Here is a 14,414-nt window from a genome sequence, read left to right as displayed (position 1 = left end):
CGGCCTCTGAACATTGGAATTCGCTCCCTGAGGGATAACAACAGATGTGCTCGATTGATGCAATAAAAAATAATTATACATTGCTCCAATCAATGCAGAACAAAATTTAACTTACTCTGCTATTTAAATCACAGCCTACATATAACGAATGATGTAAAATTATGATCCTTTTTTCTCTGTTATCCTGTTATTTTTTGTATCATACAACACATTTATTTGTCTTCGCTGTTATATTTATTTTTGCTATATACCAACAGCTATTGATTTTTTATTTTTCACTTAACCAAATGAGCTTTCTTGACGAATCAATTAATTTAAATTTTATTCATGCTCCAAGGATGATGCCTAGAGATAAATATACATGATGGAGAAAAATTATGTTACGAAAGATACACCCTGGATGGCTGATGCCATTGGAATCAAAATTACTGATGATGTTCAGTTCGAAAAAGCACCATTTACACCAACTACAGAAAGCCAAGCGCTCCGATAAACTGCGAGTTTATCCGAATGTCTTCGATACATCGCAATCTTGGATACATACATTCTATGTCATGAGTTGTACAGAGCATCCAGAAACAGGGCAAACTCACTATCAAACAATTGCATCGCTTGGCTCAAAGTTTCTGCAATAAAAATTATATTTCTCTTATCTTTATAAATGGTTCGTTTTCGACCTAAACATCATGGGAAATTTTGGTTCTTAGTGGCATCAGCTCTCCAGATTTAAAATTTTGAGATAAAAATTTTCTCCATCCTGTATATTCCATTCTATTCTCCCCGTTTAGTACTCAATCCATAGACAATTTCTACTTCCTCTTCGTCTCTTCTTGGTTTCCGTCTCACCTATCATGTCTATCACTACCTCGGTCCCCTTTCTCTCCTCCATCTCACTTTCTCCATTCTCCTCCGCACCCAGATATCAGCCGTTTAACCCTCTCTTTCAACGGATCGATCATTACACGTCCACTCAACGCGAAAAAGCAACATTTTTCTACGCGACCCTTTCTGATTCTTTTCAAATTTGGCATATTCTGCAACAGAATATGTGAATGAAAAAAATAAAATAAAAAAGGATTTAAAACACAACACGCTTTTATCCAAAGCATTATACAACGCACTGAAAAGTAAAAATCTTTTCATCACTTGGAGAATAAAGTGACGATAAAGATGCTGATTTACTAGAAATGAATGTACAAGAGTATGATAAGTGAGTAAGGATTGGCACGAAAAATTAATATCGCAACCTAATCAACACTCGCGCTTTATTCTCCGAGTTAAGAGAAGTATATTATTTAAATCTTCAATGGATTTTATACTGTTTTTGGAAAATGCATGTTTTTAAAGTCTTTCTTTATTTTATTTTCTCCTTTTTAAATATTTTTTTAATATTTTATTTTTTATTTGATGAATCATGTAAATCCAAAACATATTTAACTAACACTGTCTACTGAAATAAAATTTTAAAAAATTTTGTACATGGACATTAAGATGATTAATCAGAACACAAGGGAATACAAATTTAATTGCCTTATGGCTGAATCTTGTATTGTCATCAGAACCAAGCAAAATTCCTATCCGATTCCACAATAGGAAGTGGATTAAAAATCCATTTCAAGATTCCATCGGCGAAATACGCAAAAAGACGAAGTAAGTTAAGAAAAAGCGCATAAAAATACTTATTTTTAGATTTGTATTAAGAAGCAATCCAGATCCAGCTGACAAAAAAAATTGTTTTTACCCAGACCAAGGGTTCCACCTCTGCCAATCGTGGAAACCGATCATTTGGCGCATTTACCAATCACACCCGGCTTGACCCCTGGCCAATCGTAAAATAATACTAGTCGTTGTTCAATTCCTGCATCAGACTGCCCCAAAAAATATGAAAAAAACGCACTTTGAAACGTTGGCGACGATGGAGTTTTAAACCCGAGCGAAAGACCGAAAAACATTCAGTAGACACATACGCCGGGAAAGTCTCTTCATATATCTTATTTGTAGAATAGGTGATAATTAACAAGAAAATTACAAGACACACAAGGAGGGGAAAATTTGTGAAATTTGAAAGGTAATTTCTAGAACGCCGTTCACTCTATTTGCAATATAGATAAATTATTTGAATATATATACATACATCTCCGAGAAAGGAGCATAGGGAAATTTAAAATATCGCACAACGTAGTCTGCTTTTAGGATTTTTCAAAATTCAAAGGTCTAAAATATTTGATCTTGAATCTCTAAACCCCCTCACTTCATTATTTTAACCGTGGGAAAATTCATAAAAATACTCACCCAAGCATAAATTCCGAGCGACGACCAATTTGCTTTAACTATTTTATTATATGGAATTAAGTTCTTCACATATTTATTGCGATTCGTAAGTGGGATTCGCGGCCATTCAGGACAATTGCAGGATTCAAGCCCGGCCATTCAGGGTTGGAACTAGGAGTTTTTTCTGGGAGGGCAAAGATCAGTTTGCCACTACACACTCCTCACCCCCTTTCGTTTCCTCCCTCTCCCAACCACTAAAATATATTACATCCGTAAGCTATTTTTTTGAGACGCGATAGTTGAAAGCTACCTGCAGTTTAATGAAAGGATAGTAATGGTGAAGATAGATACTAAACCCGTAGCTACTGTAGTGGTACAGGTTTACATGCCTACGTCAGATTATGAAGACGAAGAAGTAGAAGATGTCTACCAAGATATAGCGGAAGTTATCAAGCAGGTAAGAGGGGAAGAAAATCTTATTATTTTAGGGGACTGGAACGCTGTCGTCGGCGAAGGTCAAGACGGAATAATAACTGGGAAATATGGGTTGGGTAACCGAAATGAAAGAGGAGAAAGGCTACTTGAATTCTGCACGGAGCATAGGCTAGTGGTTGCCAACACTTTATTCAAAAATCCCCTGCGAAGAAGATACACGTGGAAGATGCCAGGAGACCGTAGAAGATTCCAAATCGACTACATTTTAGTGAAACAAAGATTCAGGAACCAGGTGAAGGACTGCAAAAGCTATCCAGGGGCAGATATCGATAGTGACCATAACCTAGTTATGATGAAATGCCACCTTAAATTTAAAAAGTTGAAGAAAGCCGTGAAAAACATATGGCAGGTTGAAAAATTGAGGGAGGTTCAGCATCAACTGGCTTTTAAAGAGGCTGTAGAAAATAAAATAGGGGAGGATCCGACCAACAAACCAATGGAAGAGAGTTGGAAAACCATTAGAAGTGGTCTGCAGGCGGCAGCTGAGGAAGTTCTTGGTAAAAGAAGAGTCGTTATGAAAAAACCATGGATCACGCAGGAAGTATTAGATCTCATTGAAGAAAGAGGAAATACAAGGCTGCGAAAACAGAGGAAGGACAGAATCGTTACAAGAGGATAAGGAACGAAATATGTCGTAAAGCGCGGAAGGCTAGAGAAACGTGGATGAAAAGCATTTGCGAAGACGTGCAAAACAATCTTAAACATGGAAAAGTAGAGGCCGCTTATAGGATAGTGAGGAACCACTTTAAGGAAAGGGGCGTAAGATGTAATACCCTTAGGGATAAAAACGGAGAACTATTGATTGAAAACGAAGAAAAAGGGAAGAGATGGAAGGAATATCTGGAAGATTTATACAAAGGAAGTCGCCTCAGAACCAATGCTATCGAAAACGAGAGGGAAGTGGATGCCGATGGCATGGGAGCCCCAATTATAAGATCGGAATTTGATGCGGCTGTAAGAGACCTCAGGATAAATAAAGCATCTGGCATTAATGACATTCCTGCAGAACTAATCAAAAATTCAGGAGAGAAGACGTTGAACCAGCTATACAAAATCATTAGTGAAATGTATGCGACAGGTGAGATACCAAAGGATTTCGAGAGGAACATTATAATCCCTATTCCTAAGAAGAAACGAGCGGAGAAGTGCGAAGATTTTAGGACTATAAGCCTTACTACACATGCATCAAAGATACTGACAAGGATCATCTATAGAAGAATAGAACGAAAAGCAGAAGAGTACTTGGATGAGGACCAATTTGGATTCAGAAAAAACAAAGGCACAAGGGAAGCAATATTGGCCCTAAGACTGCTCATAGAAAAGAGAATGGAAAAGAACAAGCCAACATTCGTTGCGTTTGTGGACTTAGAGAAAGCATTTGATAACGTGGATTGGAGCACAATGCTTGGAATCCTAAAGGAAATTGGGGTTCTTTATAATGACAGAAGAATCATCCACAGATAATACGAAAACCAAGTAGCCGTGATAAAATCAGGGCCCAGCTGTGAAGAAGCAAGAATTAAGAAAGGAGTGCGACAAGGCTGTACATTGTCACCCGTAATTTTCAACGTTTACATTGAGAAAGCCATTAAGGAAATCAAAGAAAAGGCATTGGGAGTGAATATCCATGGAGAAAAAATAAGCATGCTAAGATTTGCCGATGACATAGCCGTTATAGCAGAAACAGAGAAGGATTTGAAAAATATTCTGGTTAATATGGGTTGGGTAATGAGTAGATATCAACTGAAAATAAGCACGAAGAAAACCAAGATCTTAGTATGCAGCAGACGAGAAGAAGTGAAGACCAACATTAAAATAGGGAGGCAAAAACTAATAGAGGTGGATGAATTCTGTTATTTGGGAAGCAAGATAACTAGTGACGGGAGAAGCAAGAAAGAAATTATCAGCAGAATAGCCCAGGCGAAGAGAGCATTCCACCAAAAGAGAGACCTGCTTACAGCGGGAAACTTAAATATGGATGTAAAGAAACAATTTATAAGAACCTACATCTGGAGTATGCTCCTATACGGAAGTGACGCATGGACAATGACCGCAGCGGAGAAAGCAAGGATAGAGGCCTTTGAAATGTGGTGCTACAGAAGAATGATGAAAATCAAATGGATCGACCGAGTTAGTAACGAGGAAGTCCTAAGAAGGGTAGGAGAGAAGAGAAGCCTCATGAAAACCTTAATAAGAAGACGGAACAACCTTATAGGCCACATCTTGAGACATGATGGCCTGATGAAGACAATCGTCGAAGGACAGGTGGAAGGCAAGAATGGAAAAGGAAGACCTCGAACAAAATATATGGAACAAGTAAAGAGAGATGTGAAAGAGAAGAAATACGTAGGAGTGAAAAGATTAGCTGATAGGAGAACTGAGTGGAGAGCTGCGTCAAACCAATCCTAGGATTGTTGACCAGTGATGATGATGAGTTGAAATTACACACCGTTGGCATGCTGTTAAGAAGTTTTACTAATGTTGTTGTTTAATATTTTATAAATAAATGATTAATGTTATATAATAAAATAAGAAAAATGAAATGACATTTTTTATTAACTTTTCCAATTTTGCTGCCCCCTGAGATATGCCGCCCGCTCGGGGCACGTGTCACCTGTGCCCCGACCCAGTTCCTGGCCTGAGGGTATTTCCGGGACAATAGGCGGGTTTAGGGGGTTCCAAGAGTGCAAATGAGCGTCCCTCCCTATATACTTATTGTTAGTCTCTTATATGTATAGTCTCTTATTTAAAGCTAGCGTCCTCGTAGATATAAGATTTTCCTGCAATTTAACTTGCCACAAGAGATCAATAAAATGCGATCCAATGTAAACATCGCGAAGTAAATCACTTGATGAAAAAATAGTGTTACCTAACTAGTAGAACTGAACTAGAGAACAATTTTTAAGATTAAAGTTTGCATCTTATACTCAATTATTTTGGTTTTCCCAGCTAAGTATTTGGCAACCATTGGAGATCGCGTGTGGGTAATACGACCACCACTGTAGACACGTCCAAGCCAAAGGTATAATACGCCATTCCCATTATTTGGGGTTTAAAAATTAATTTCCCACCATTGAGCCTGAACTAATTCTTCGCTTTTTCTTTCATTGTATGCATAGAAAATTTACAAGAAGGAAAACTTCGTGATAAGAGGGAAATTTTTTCCCGAAGAACCGTTCCTTGGAACAGAGGACACGTTAGGCAAACTTGTACAGCTGTTGACATGAGCGTTATTTGATTCATGGCCTCACTTGAGCGCAAACTATTCAGACCTTGTCGTGCTGCTCGCGGAAAACTTGAACCCTGGTGACCGATGACTCCGGCACAGTGTCTCCGAAAAGTAAAATAATGAACCAACGCAGTAATAACTCCACGCATTGTTTAATCAATATTCCAGACATCCGTTTTCCCTTACAACCTTGGTAAAGAGTGCACGGTATATGTCATGAATCACGGAGAAACTGGCGTAAGAAAAGACGGCAACGAAACTGCACGAGATGACATACGATGGCTAATGCATGGGGCTCGGAATTTTTTGCATGAGGCTGCCAGCATGGCAGAGGAATTCTCTCAACGCAAAGTACTTTCGGGGAAAAAAGCATTCCAACAAAGTTTGTGCCCCCACTACCTGTCTGCGAAAAAATGGGTTTTATTTCTGACGTTATTTACTCCTGGATGTATCTACGGGCTGGAACAAACGCTTCTCGACTGTCATCCGTTTGAAATTAATAGACTTGTTTTTTTGTGTGTTTCTTATATAAAATTATTTGGGCTGTTAATATTTGATTAACACCGTGGCTAGCGGATAGGAGTGAGGAATGGAGAGCTGCGTCAAACCAATTTTAAGATTGTTGACTAATGATGATAACCGAAACTTTCTGTATAATAATTTTATCTAGCAGTTCCCTCATGATGTGTTTAATGTGATTTTGTGCGATACGATCGTCATTCTTAACACCTCGATCGGAACTTTGGAATAATTTTAGTAACAAAAAGCCACATTACCAGCCCGAAAAAATGCTATTGCTAGATATCTATACTGAATTGATGTTTAAAATGAAAGAGAAGAAGTGCGTAACATAAGCCATGAAACTTTTTATTGTTTTCGCAATCGACGCAACTTTTTTAAAGTATTCTGCTAGTAATTGCCTAAAAGTCCGCCTTGGATAATATGAATTCTTTCTCCAGTGTATTAATATTGTTAATGTATTTAAAATGTTACATAAAATGAGACGTGCGATAAGATATTTATAAATGTTAAACTTCATTGAAGTTAACTATGACAATACTAAAGAAAGCGGATTTCCTTCACTTCCAGTAGGCTATAGCGTAGGACACCCAATGCAAACACGTCGCATAGTCTTCTTCTTTGGTCAGAGACGGAGTGCGTACAGCTTCATGCCCATTGTGTGATTCGCGGTAGTTTCTGTACGGTGGCGCATTAGATTACTCTAGTTTAATGCCCTTGAAATGTTCTATTTTACTCTCCTGTCGAAAATTCCCATTTTTCATCCTCCCCTATTTTTACATCGGGCCTAGCGTCTTTTCCTTTCACTCTAGCAAGATTCACATTTTCACTAGCATTTGAACGTTCTGGAAACACCGCAAATTATACTCGAGGCGGGCAAGATAGATGGTGTATTAATTCAGTGGTTTAAAGACAATGATATTTTAACATAAGGAAAAGCAATACAAAACCATATAAATTTAGTGTGCCTCATAAAACAGAAGTTGACAGCGAAAGGTAACGAAACCACATCAACATCAGGCTTTGTCCAAAGAAAGAAAACAAACATTATAGGACATAAATGATCGTAGTTTTTCCCGGCGAATCGAATGAAGACCCGAAGAACCCGATTTAACCCGAGAAGATTTTATTCATTATAGGACATTCCAAGCAAATACTAAAACTTAATAAAAATACAATCTTTTATGAGGAAAAAAACAAACATACAAATACACGAACACCCCTGTGTTCAATTATTAAGAAAATCACTTTGGATTTCCTTTCGAAAAAATGTTTTACTATCTTTTGAGTAAGCAATCAAGTCGAAAACGATATCACATAGTATTGGATTTATACGGGATTCAAAGTATTTTACATTTAATTATTCATTTTATATGACCTGATCTTTTAAAAAATATGCAAACCCATGAAAATATAGTGGTGTTTTAAGGGTAAAATATGAAGTGATTGAAATATGCTCGCAATCTGAGTGTACTTTCTCACTTACAATTAGTGATTCAACCTGGTGGTGACAGACAGGGGCGGATCCAGGATTTCTTTCTGGGGGGGGCACAAGCATGGCCGTCTACAGGATTTTGTTTGGGGGGTGGGGGGCACAATGATACCCCGTGATACAAAACGAACGCATTGATAACGGGACCGTATTAAAAATCTTGCACATTTTTTAAGGGTCTGAGGCGGGGGAGGGAGGGAGGGAGGGGGAGGGAGGACGTGCCCCCCTCCCCCTAGATCTGCCTATGGTGACAGAGATATTTCAGAGACTGCCCAATGCCTGCTTGAGTGCTTTGTGGCATTTCCATTCAGTTCTCCATCCAGGGCCAGATCAAAGGGGGGGGGGGGGCAAGGGGAAGAGGCCCATGGCCACACACCAAGCATGAGCCTTAACTACCATTACACAGATAAATCTCACAAAATCGGAAAAACAAGAAAAAAAACATCATTTGCATGGGGATTTGAAGTGAAGCTGGGTTGTTTTTTGGTTAAAATGTAGTCATCAACATTGACATTAATGCGCACTACTTGAAACGAGTGCGAGGGCTGCATTTTGGAGACCCCTGAGCAGGCACTGGGTTGTGGTGTGTGCACCATGCACCATGGTATCATGATCTGTGGTACGTTTCAGTTAAAATTTATATTCATATGAAACACTGTATTTCACTTAATTGAAGAATATGTGAAAAACTTATATTTTATCTTACCATCTATGAAATTTCATCAACTGCCAATTGCATGAATTGAATAAGTACACTTTTAAGGTAATGTCGACTCTTTGCTCATTCTGTATTAAATTCAGTTGCTTTAAAATCCACCTGAATATAGAAATAGAAACAGGGCAATCTGAATTTCACAGGAAAATAAACTAAAATTACGTTTGCTAACTGAAATTTAAATTCAAAATTATATAATTTTTCAAATTTGTAACTTTTCAATGCCATTCTTCTCTTCTTGTTTGGAACTACGCATTGAGGGAAATATTAACTTATAAAAAAATGATAGAACAAACACCCACGATTATAAAATTCATGCTATCCTGAGGGATCTCAAAGTTTTTGTGCTCCTAAAAAATTTGCTCCTCAAAATGTGCGCTAATGGAACTATTTCCTCATTCAACGTCACAGGTGTGCTTGGAGCGTGGGTGGCGAGATCATAGTGAGAGCAGTTCTTTCCGAGACAGGTGGAACCTGTGGTGGAGAACATCTGGTTTTCCTTTGTCCCAATACAAACAGCTCAAGCCATGGCAGGTAAGTGCCCAAAATCTGTAGTCTACTTACTCTTATTATTGAGAGTGGTGCATTTTTTAACCCTTAACCAGTGACGTGCAATTCTTGTGACACTACCAGTGACGTGCGGTCTGGGAGACCGCAATAAAGCAAAAATTCATAAAACGTTGCAAAGTCATTTTTATTGCTTAGTTTAATGTTTCATTGCCTTCTCAACTATTATAAAACTTATATTTAATATTATGCATTCCCAATACGAACCAACTTTTTCAGTAAAAATTGTTATTTGAAAGAGGATCAAAAAAATGACAGCAAAAACACTTGAGTTGTTATTATTATTGTACTTTTCGTAATTAAATACTAAACTATACACGTTATGAAAGTAAAAATGCTTCCCAGCACATTATTGATCATTATTATTTTTCTTGAAAAATCACTTGGAATTGTGTTTAACAACGTTTTGAATCATTCCCACCAGCATTACGTTTATTGGTTTTTCCAATGTAGTGACGTGAGGTCTCACAGACCGCTACTAAAGTTCATTTTCAAATTTTCAGAAATAAATAATAAGAACGTTGAATTTTAAGAGTGCTATGTCCTTATTATACAAAATTATGACGCTCACGAGGATTATAGATATTTTGAAATAGCAATTTTGAAAATATTCATAATTTTACATACGCAGTCAGTCTCTCAGACCGCACGTCACTGGATAAGGGTTAATTATGTACACAGCAGACCCTCACTTAAACATTAAAGCCCTTTCAGAAGGACAGATATTAAAGCAAATTATATCACTCCTTTTCCATTTTCCTTAATTGCCATTTCAGTTCACAAATCATGTGCCAAAGGGGTCATCCATATGCAGGAAAGACAGCCTCGCAAGATATCTGAGGTGTATGAAGAAGGTTTATGGCTCTATATACGACTTCAGGTAATTCAGTTTATACTTTCTGTTCGAATCTTAAGATTCACTTTGTATTGGCATCATTTTTGTAATGCAACTGCACATAGCAATAACTTGGTTAGTGTGAACTGTTGATGAGTTTCATGAGTTGGCAACGTCATTGTAGTTTTGGTTCTTTGACTAGTTCAGGAGCACTGCCCATATCGATGGAAGGTATTGCTTAAAAGAGTGTAAACAGAAGCAAGCTACATGAGGCCCATACAAAAGACAGACAAGTAGCTAAGAAGCGAAGAAATGGTCAGCATGAGATCATGATGTCATTGATTTATCCACAGAGGGGTTAAAGCCATCAATTTTTTGAGGTGAATAGATCAAGAAGTGGGCTACAGATCGAAAAAAAAATAAAATAATTGGTCTCCTTATTTTGTCAACCTCCAACGCAATTGGCAATTAAAATACCGTATTTCTCCTAATATAGTCCCCCCCCCTAATTTTGAGGCTTCAGTTTCGGGAAAAGTTAAAAAAATGCATTTTAATATAGTCCCTCCCTTTTCTTTTACCATGGGCATTTTTGGAAAAAAATGGGGGACTATATTCAGACATATACGGTAATTTAGTGAATAAGATCATTTCCGATTTGTCAGAGTGGTCTAATTAACCAATTTCTGGCCACCCCTCAAGCCCACCAGGCTACAACCTGCCCCTGGAGTACACCAAACTGGTGGCAGAGTGCAGTCGTCGGAGAGGATCGCTCTCGTGCAACAATTTGAGCAAGCCGTACCTTCCGCCCATGGTGCCTCCGTTCCGGCATGCGCCCTCTTCTTCCAAGTGCTCTTCATCTGCCTGCTCTGCTTCCATTGCCAACATGATCGACAACCCTCCACGCATCCCCTGGAGTTTCTTCGGCACTGGTAACCCTTGGGAAGATGTGTGGATCTGCAAGCCAGTCGGTCAGAGTCAAGGACGTGGAATATTTCTTTTCAGGGTAAGATATGGCATTGAGTTTTACCCAATGTCATTCTAGAATAAAAATAAAATATGAATAGTTAAACAAATCGCTTTTTCCAAGAGCAGTATGAAATGCATTGCATTGAGTACTGATGTATTTTTTTTTTTACTTTTTTGTTTGTATGTGACATACAGTGCATTTTCTCTTGTAGAGATCAGTTTTACTGTAATTAGTTTATTAAACTGCCATTAGTAAATCAAACTGTGATTAGTTTATTATGCTGTGATAGGTTTAATACAAAAATTAACCAAAAAAGCAAATTGCAAAGGAAAATCTAAATCCATTTTTTTACAGCAATCAGTGCATTACATATATTACTAATAGTCAAGAAAACTAAAAATAATATTTTTCAAAGGAATCAGTTTTTCACAATACTGAAAAATTAATGGAATGTTTTCAGCACAAATAGGTATTTCTATCTGACTTTTAAAAAATTGTGGAAATCGCAAAACAAATCATCATGTCTAATCAAACGAAGCCTCACACTAAGCCTGTATACATATATAAATATATATATAAACAAATCAAATACAATAGCACCTTTTTTCCCGTATACGTATGAGAAAATGTGCTCATAAGCTTTTCATCACTCAGAGAATAAAATGTGGATGCTTATTAGGTTAATTAGAAATGAATGTAGAAGAGCCTGATAAAAGACTGGTAAAGCATATTTTTAAAATCTTTTTTATTTTGTTAAGTACGTTATCAATGGAGGTTTAATTCAATTACTCTTACTGGCATTTGTTTCCAGTTCCAGTCTGTACTTAATTAAGGGTTTCATTTTCATTGCATAATTTTTTTGCGTATTTTGAAAACTACTCATAGTAACTTCCCAGGATCAATGCAAAAATATATAGGGGTGCTGAAACTCACTCAAAGTTAAAAATTTCAATAAATTCATTAATACAAGTAAAACAATGATTTAAGTGTGAAGCCGCATGGTATTTAGGGTGGGAAAAACTGAGTTGACCAAATAACTTTAATGCCAGCATAATTCTAACATATTGATTTTTATATATTCAATAGGAGCCAAGTGAACTGTGTTATGACTCAAATGCTGTTGTGCAGCGATATATCCCAAATCCTCTGCTGATAGGAGGCTACAAGTTTGACCTCAGGCTTTATGTGTGTGTGCCATCGTTTCATCCCCTGGTGGTGTACCTGTACCAGGATGGGCTGGCTCGATTCGCAACGGACAAATTTGCCTTAGGTGATCTATCGAATGTCTTCCGGCATCTCACAAACTCTTCTCTCAACAAACTGGGTCCCGGATACACAGAGAAGAAGGAGAGAGTTGGTGCAGGTACCAGAAAAATTATTTCTGTCATAATCCTACGCTTAGTAAATTGAATCACATGCCATGAACTCTCATTTTCAGTACCAAATGTAAAAAGTACATTATGTGCTATGAGGCAAAATGTTTCCTGAAAAAATGGAGTGTAACATATTCTCTTTGACAATACATATATATTTGAATTCCATTACTGCTATACATACATATTACTACGGCCACACTCATGAAACTTATTTTTGACCCATAGTACATACTAGAATATGTATATGTATAAATTTATTTTTAAATTTTCCAAAGAGACTTTATTATTGTTAGATGCTTAATATTTACTCCATGTTTTAAGAAAATTTATCCTATATTTGTCACAAAACCTCTTCCCCCTTTGTTCATAAAAAAATTGGTTTTCACGAATGAAAACTGTCTTCTCCACCGACGAGTATTAAAAAATCTCATACTTCGCTTGTCTATCATACCTTGTCATCCATGTACCTACCTTTGTAGCAAAGAAAACCCTTCAATTTTCACATGTAATTGTGTCAATAATGATATTATGATCACTATAGAAGACAAGCAATTTGAAATTTTTAAAATATTTCCTCATGTGGACAAAAATACAGCTTCAGCAAATAAAAATCTCTAATGAACATTGAAAGTATAACAAAGATACTCTTGATCCTTTTTTTTCTAGGTTGCAAATGGACTTTGAAACAGTTAAGACATTATTTTCATCAGACAGGAGTGGCTGACTGGTTTCTATGGCAGCAAGTGTCTGTCCTAGTGGTGTTGACTGTGCTAAGCCAAGTGGCTGGGGTTCCCAGCAGCCCAGCAAACTGCTTTGAGTTCTTTGGCTTTGATGTACTGATTGACTCATCTCTTAGACCTTGGCTGCTTGAGGTTGGTAAACATAGATCCATCTCCTATCTATAGACCATGTAATCACCACTTATGTGACATAAGGAATCAACAGTAGCCTTGATTATCTATAATCTTAACACGTTGCATACTGGGGTATTTAAATTCCTAGGAACGCCAATTCTGGGTGGTGGTGTTGAGATTGGAAATATGTGCCTATTAGGGCGTAATGCCTTTGGTTTAAACATGGTTAGAAAGCTAATGTTTAGAATATAACTTTACCCAATCAAACGTTATGATGCATCAATTCATTATGAATAACGAACAACAAATGAAAACGTACTAACGAATACGTATTGTACACTTTAAAATTGTCTAGGCTGACGCGCCTAAATGACGAGAATCTTCGTCATCCATCCGGAACGGTCAGGAAAAAAATGACGAGAATTCTCGCCATCTGTACGCAACGTATTAACCATATGTTGGATCATATGCCAATCACTTCTCTAGCCAGTACCCGTAACAATCCCAAACTCTAACTCCCCTACCTAAGAACAGCCTGTTTTTCAATGAAATGGGCTCAACAGAAGCTGAGCACATCACATAAACTCTAGTGAATTGATGAGAAAATAATCATGAATGATCATTTGTCTCTTTTACTTTTCCATTTGGGTTTCTTTTTATTTAGGACGGATGATTTAAGGTGTACTTGTGTAAAAATTCAAGGAGCCATATGCATGATTTTTCTTGGGTTAGGAATGTTAATCAAATATGTAATTGGATTTTACTGAGCAGAAACATGGTACTGATACAAAGGATAATATGCAGTTTTACGTAGAATATTCACAAAATTGTGCTGAAAGTTTCAACCTGCTGTCATCTGACATTGGTTTGAGATCTCTTGAGGGTCAATTATAGCACCTAAATGTTATTGAAATACTATCTCTCACTAATAAGGGCAATGTCACCATTTTCATTTACAAAATCCGAGGAAAATAACAAATTCTGAGACAAATATATACTTCAAAACAACTCCAACAGTTGAAAATTTGCCAATTTGCATCCTAAGCATATCAAACTAAAATAATATTGCTAATTTGAGGTTACATTATGTGGCC

At 37.2% G+C, this 14,414-nt stretch overlaps 1 protein-coding gene across 1 annotated transcript in view; it reads left to right on the top strand.

Annotated features, from left to right (window-relative positions):
• The window catches only part of LOC124161323 (probable tubulin polyglutamylase TTLL2), a 29,099-nt gene that overhangs the window by 13,198 nt on the left and 1,487 nt on the right, over positions 1-14,414 (top strand). Inside the window, exons 2-6 of the mRNA XM_046537635.1 lie at positions 9,133-9,255; positions 10,065-10,168; positions 10,823-11,126; positions 12,177-12,453; positions 13,133-13,338. Coding sequence (XP_046393591.1) covers positions 9,133-9,255; positions 10,065-10,168; positions 10,823-11,126; positions 12,177-12,453; positions 13,133-13,338 — 1,014 coding nt within the window. The remainder of the gene's footprint in view (positions 1-9,132; positions 9,256-10,064; positions 10,169-10,822; positions 11,127-12,176; positions 12,454-13,132; positions 13,339-14,414) is intronic.

Source organism: Ischnura elegans, chromosome 6 (genome assembly GCF_921293095.1).
Source record: "Ischnura elegans chromosome 6, ioIscEleg1.1, whole genome shotgun sequence".
NCBI lineage: Eukaryota > Metazoa > Arthropoda > Insecta > Odonata > Coenagrionidae > Ischnura > Ischnura elegans.
This window is presented reverse-complemented; position numbering and strand designations above follow the sequence as displayed.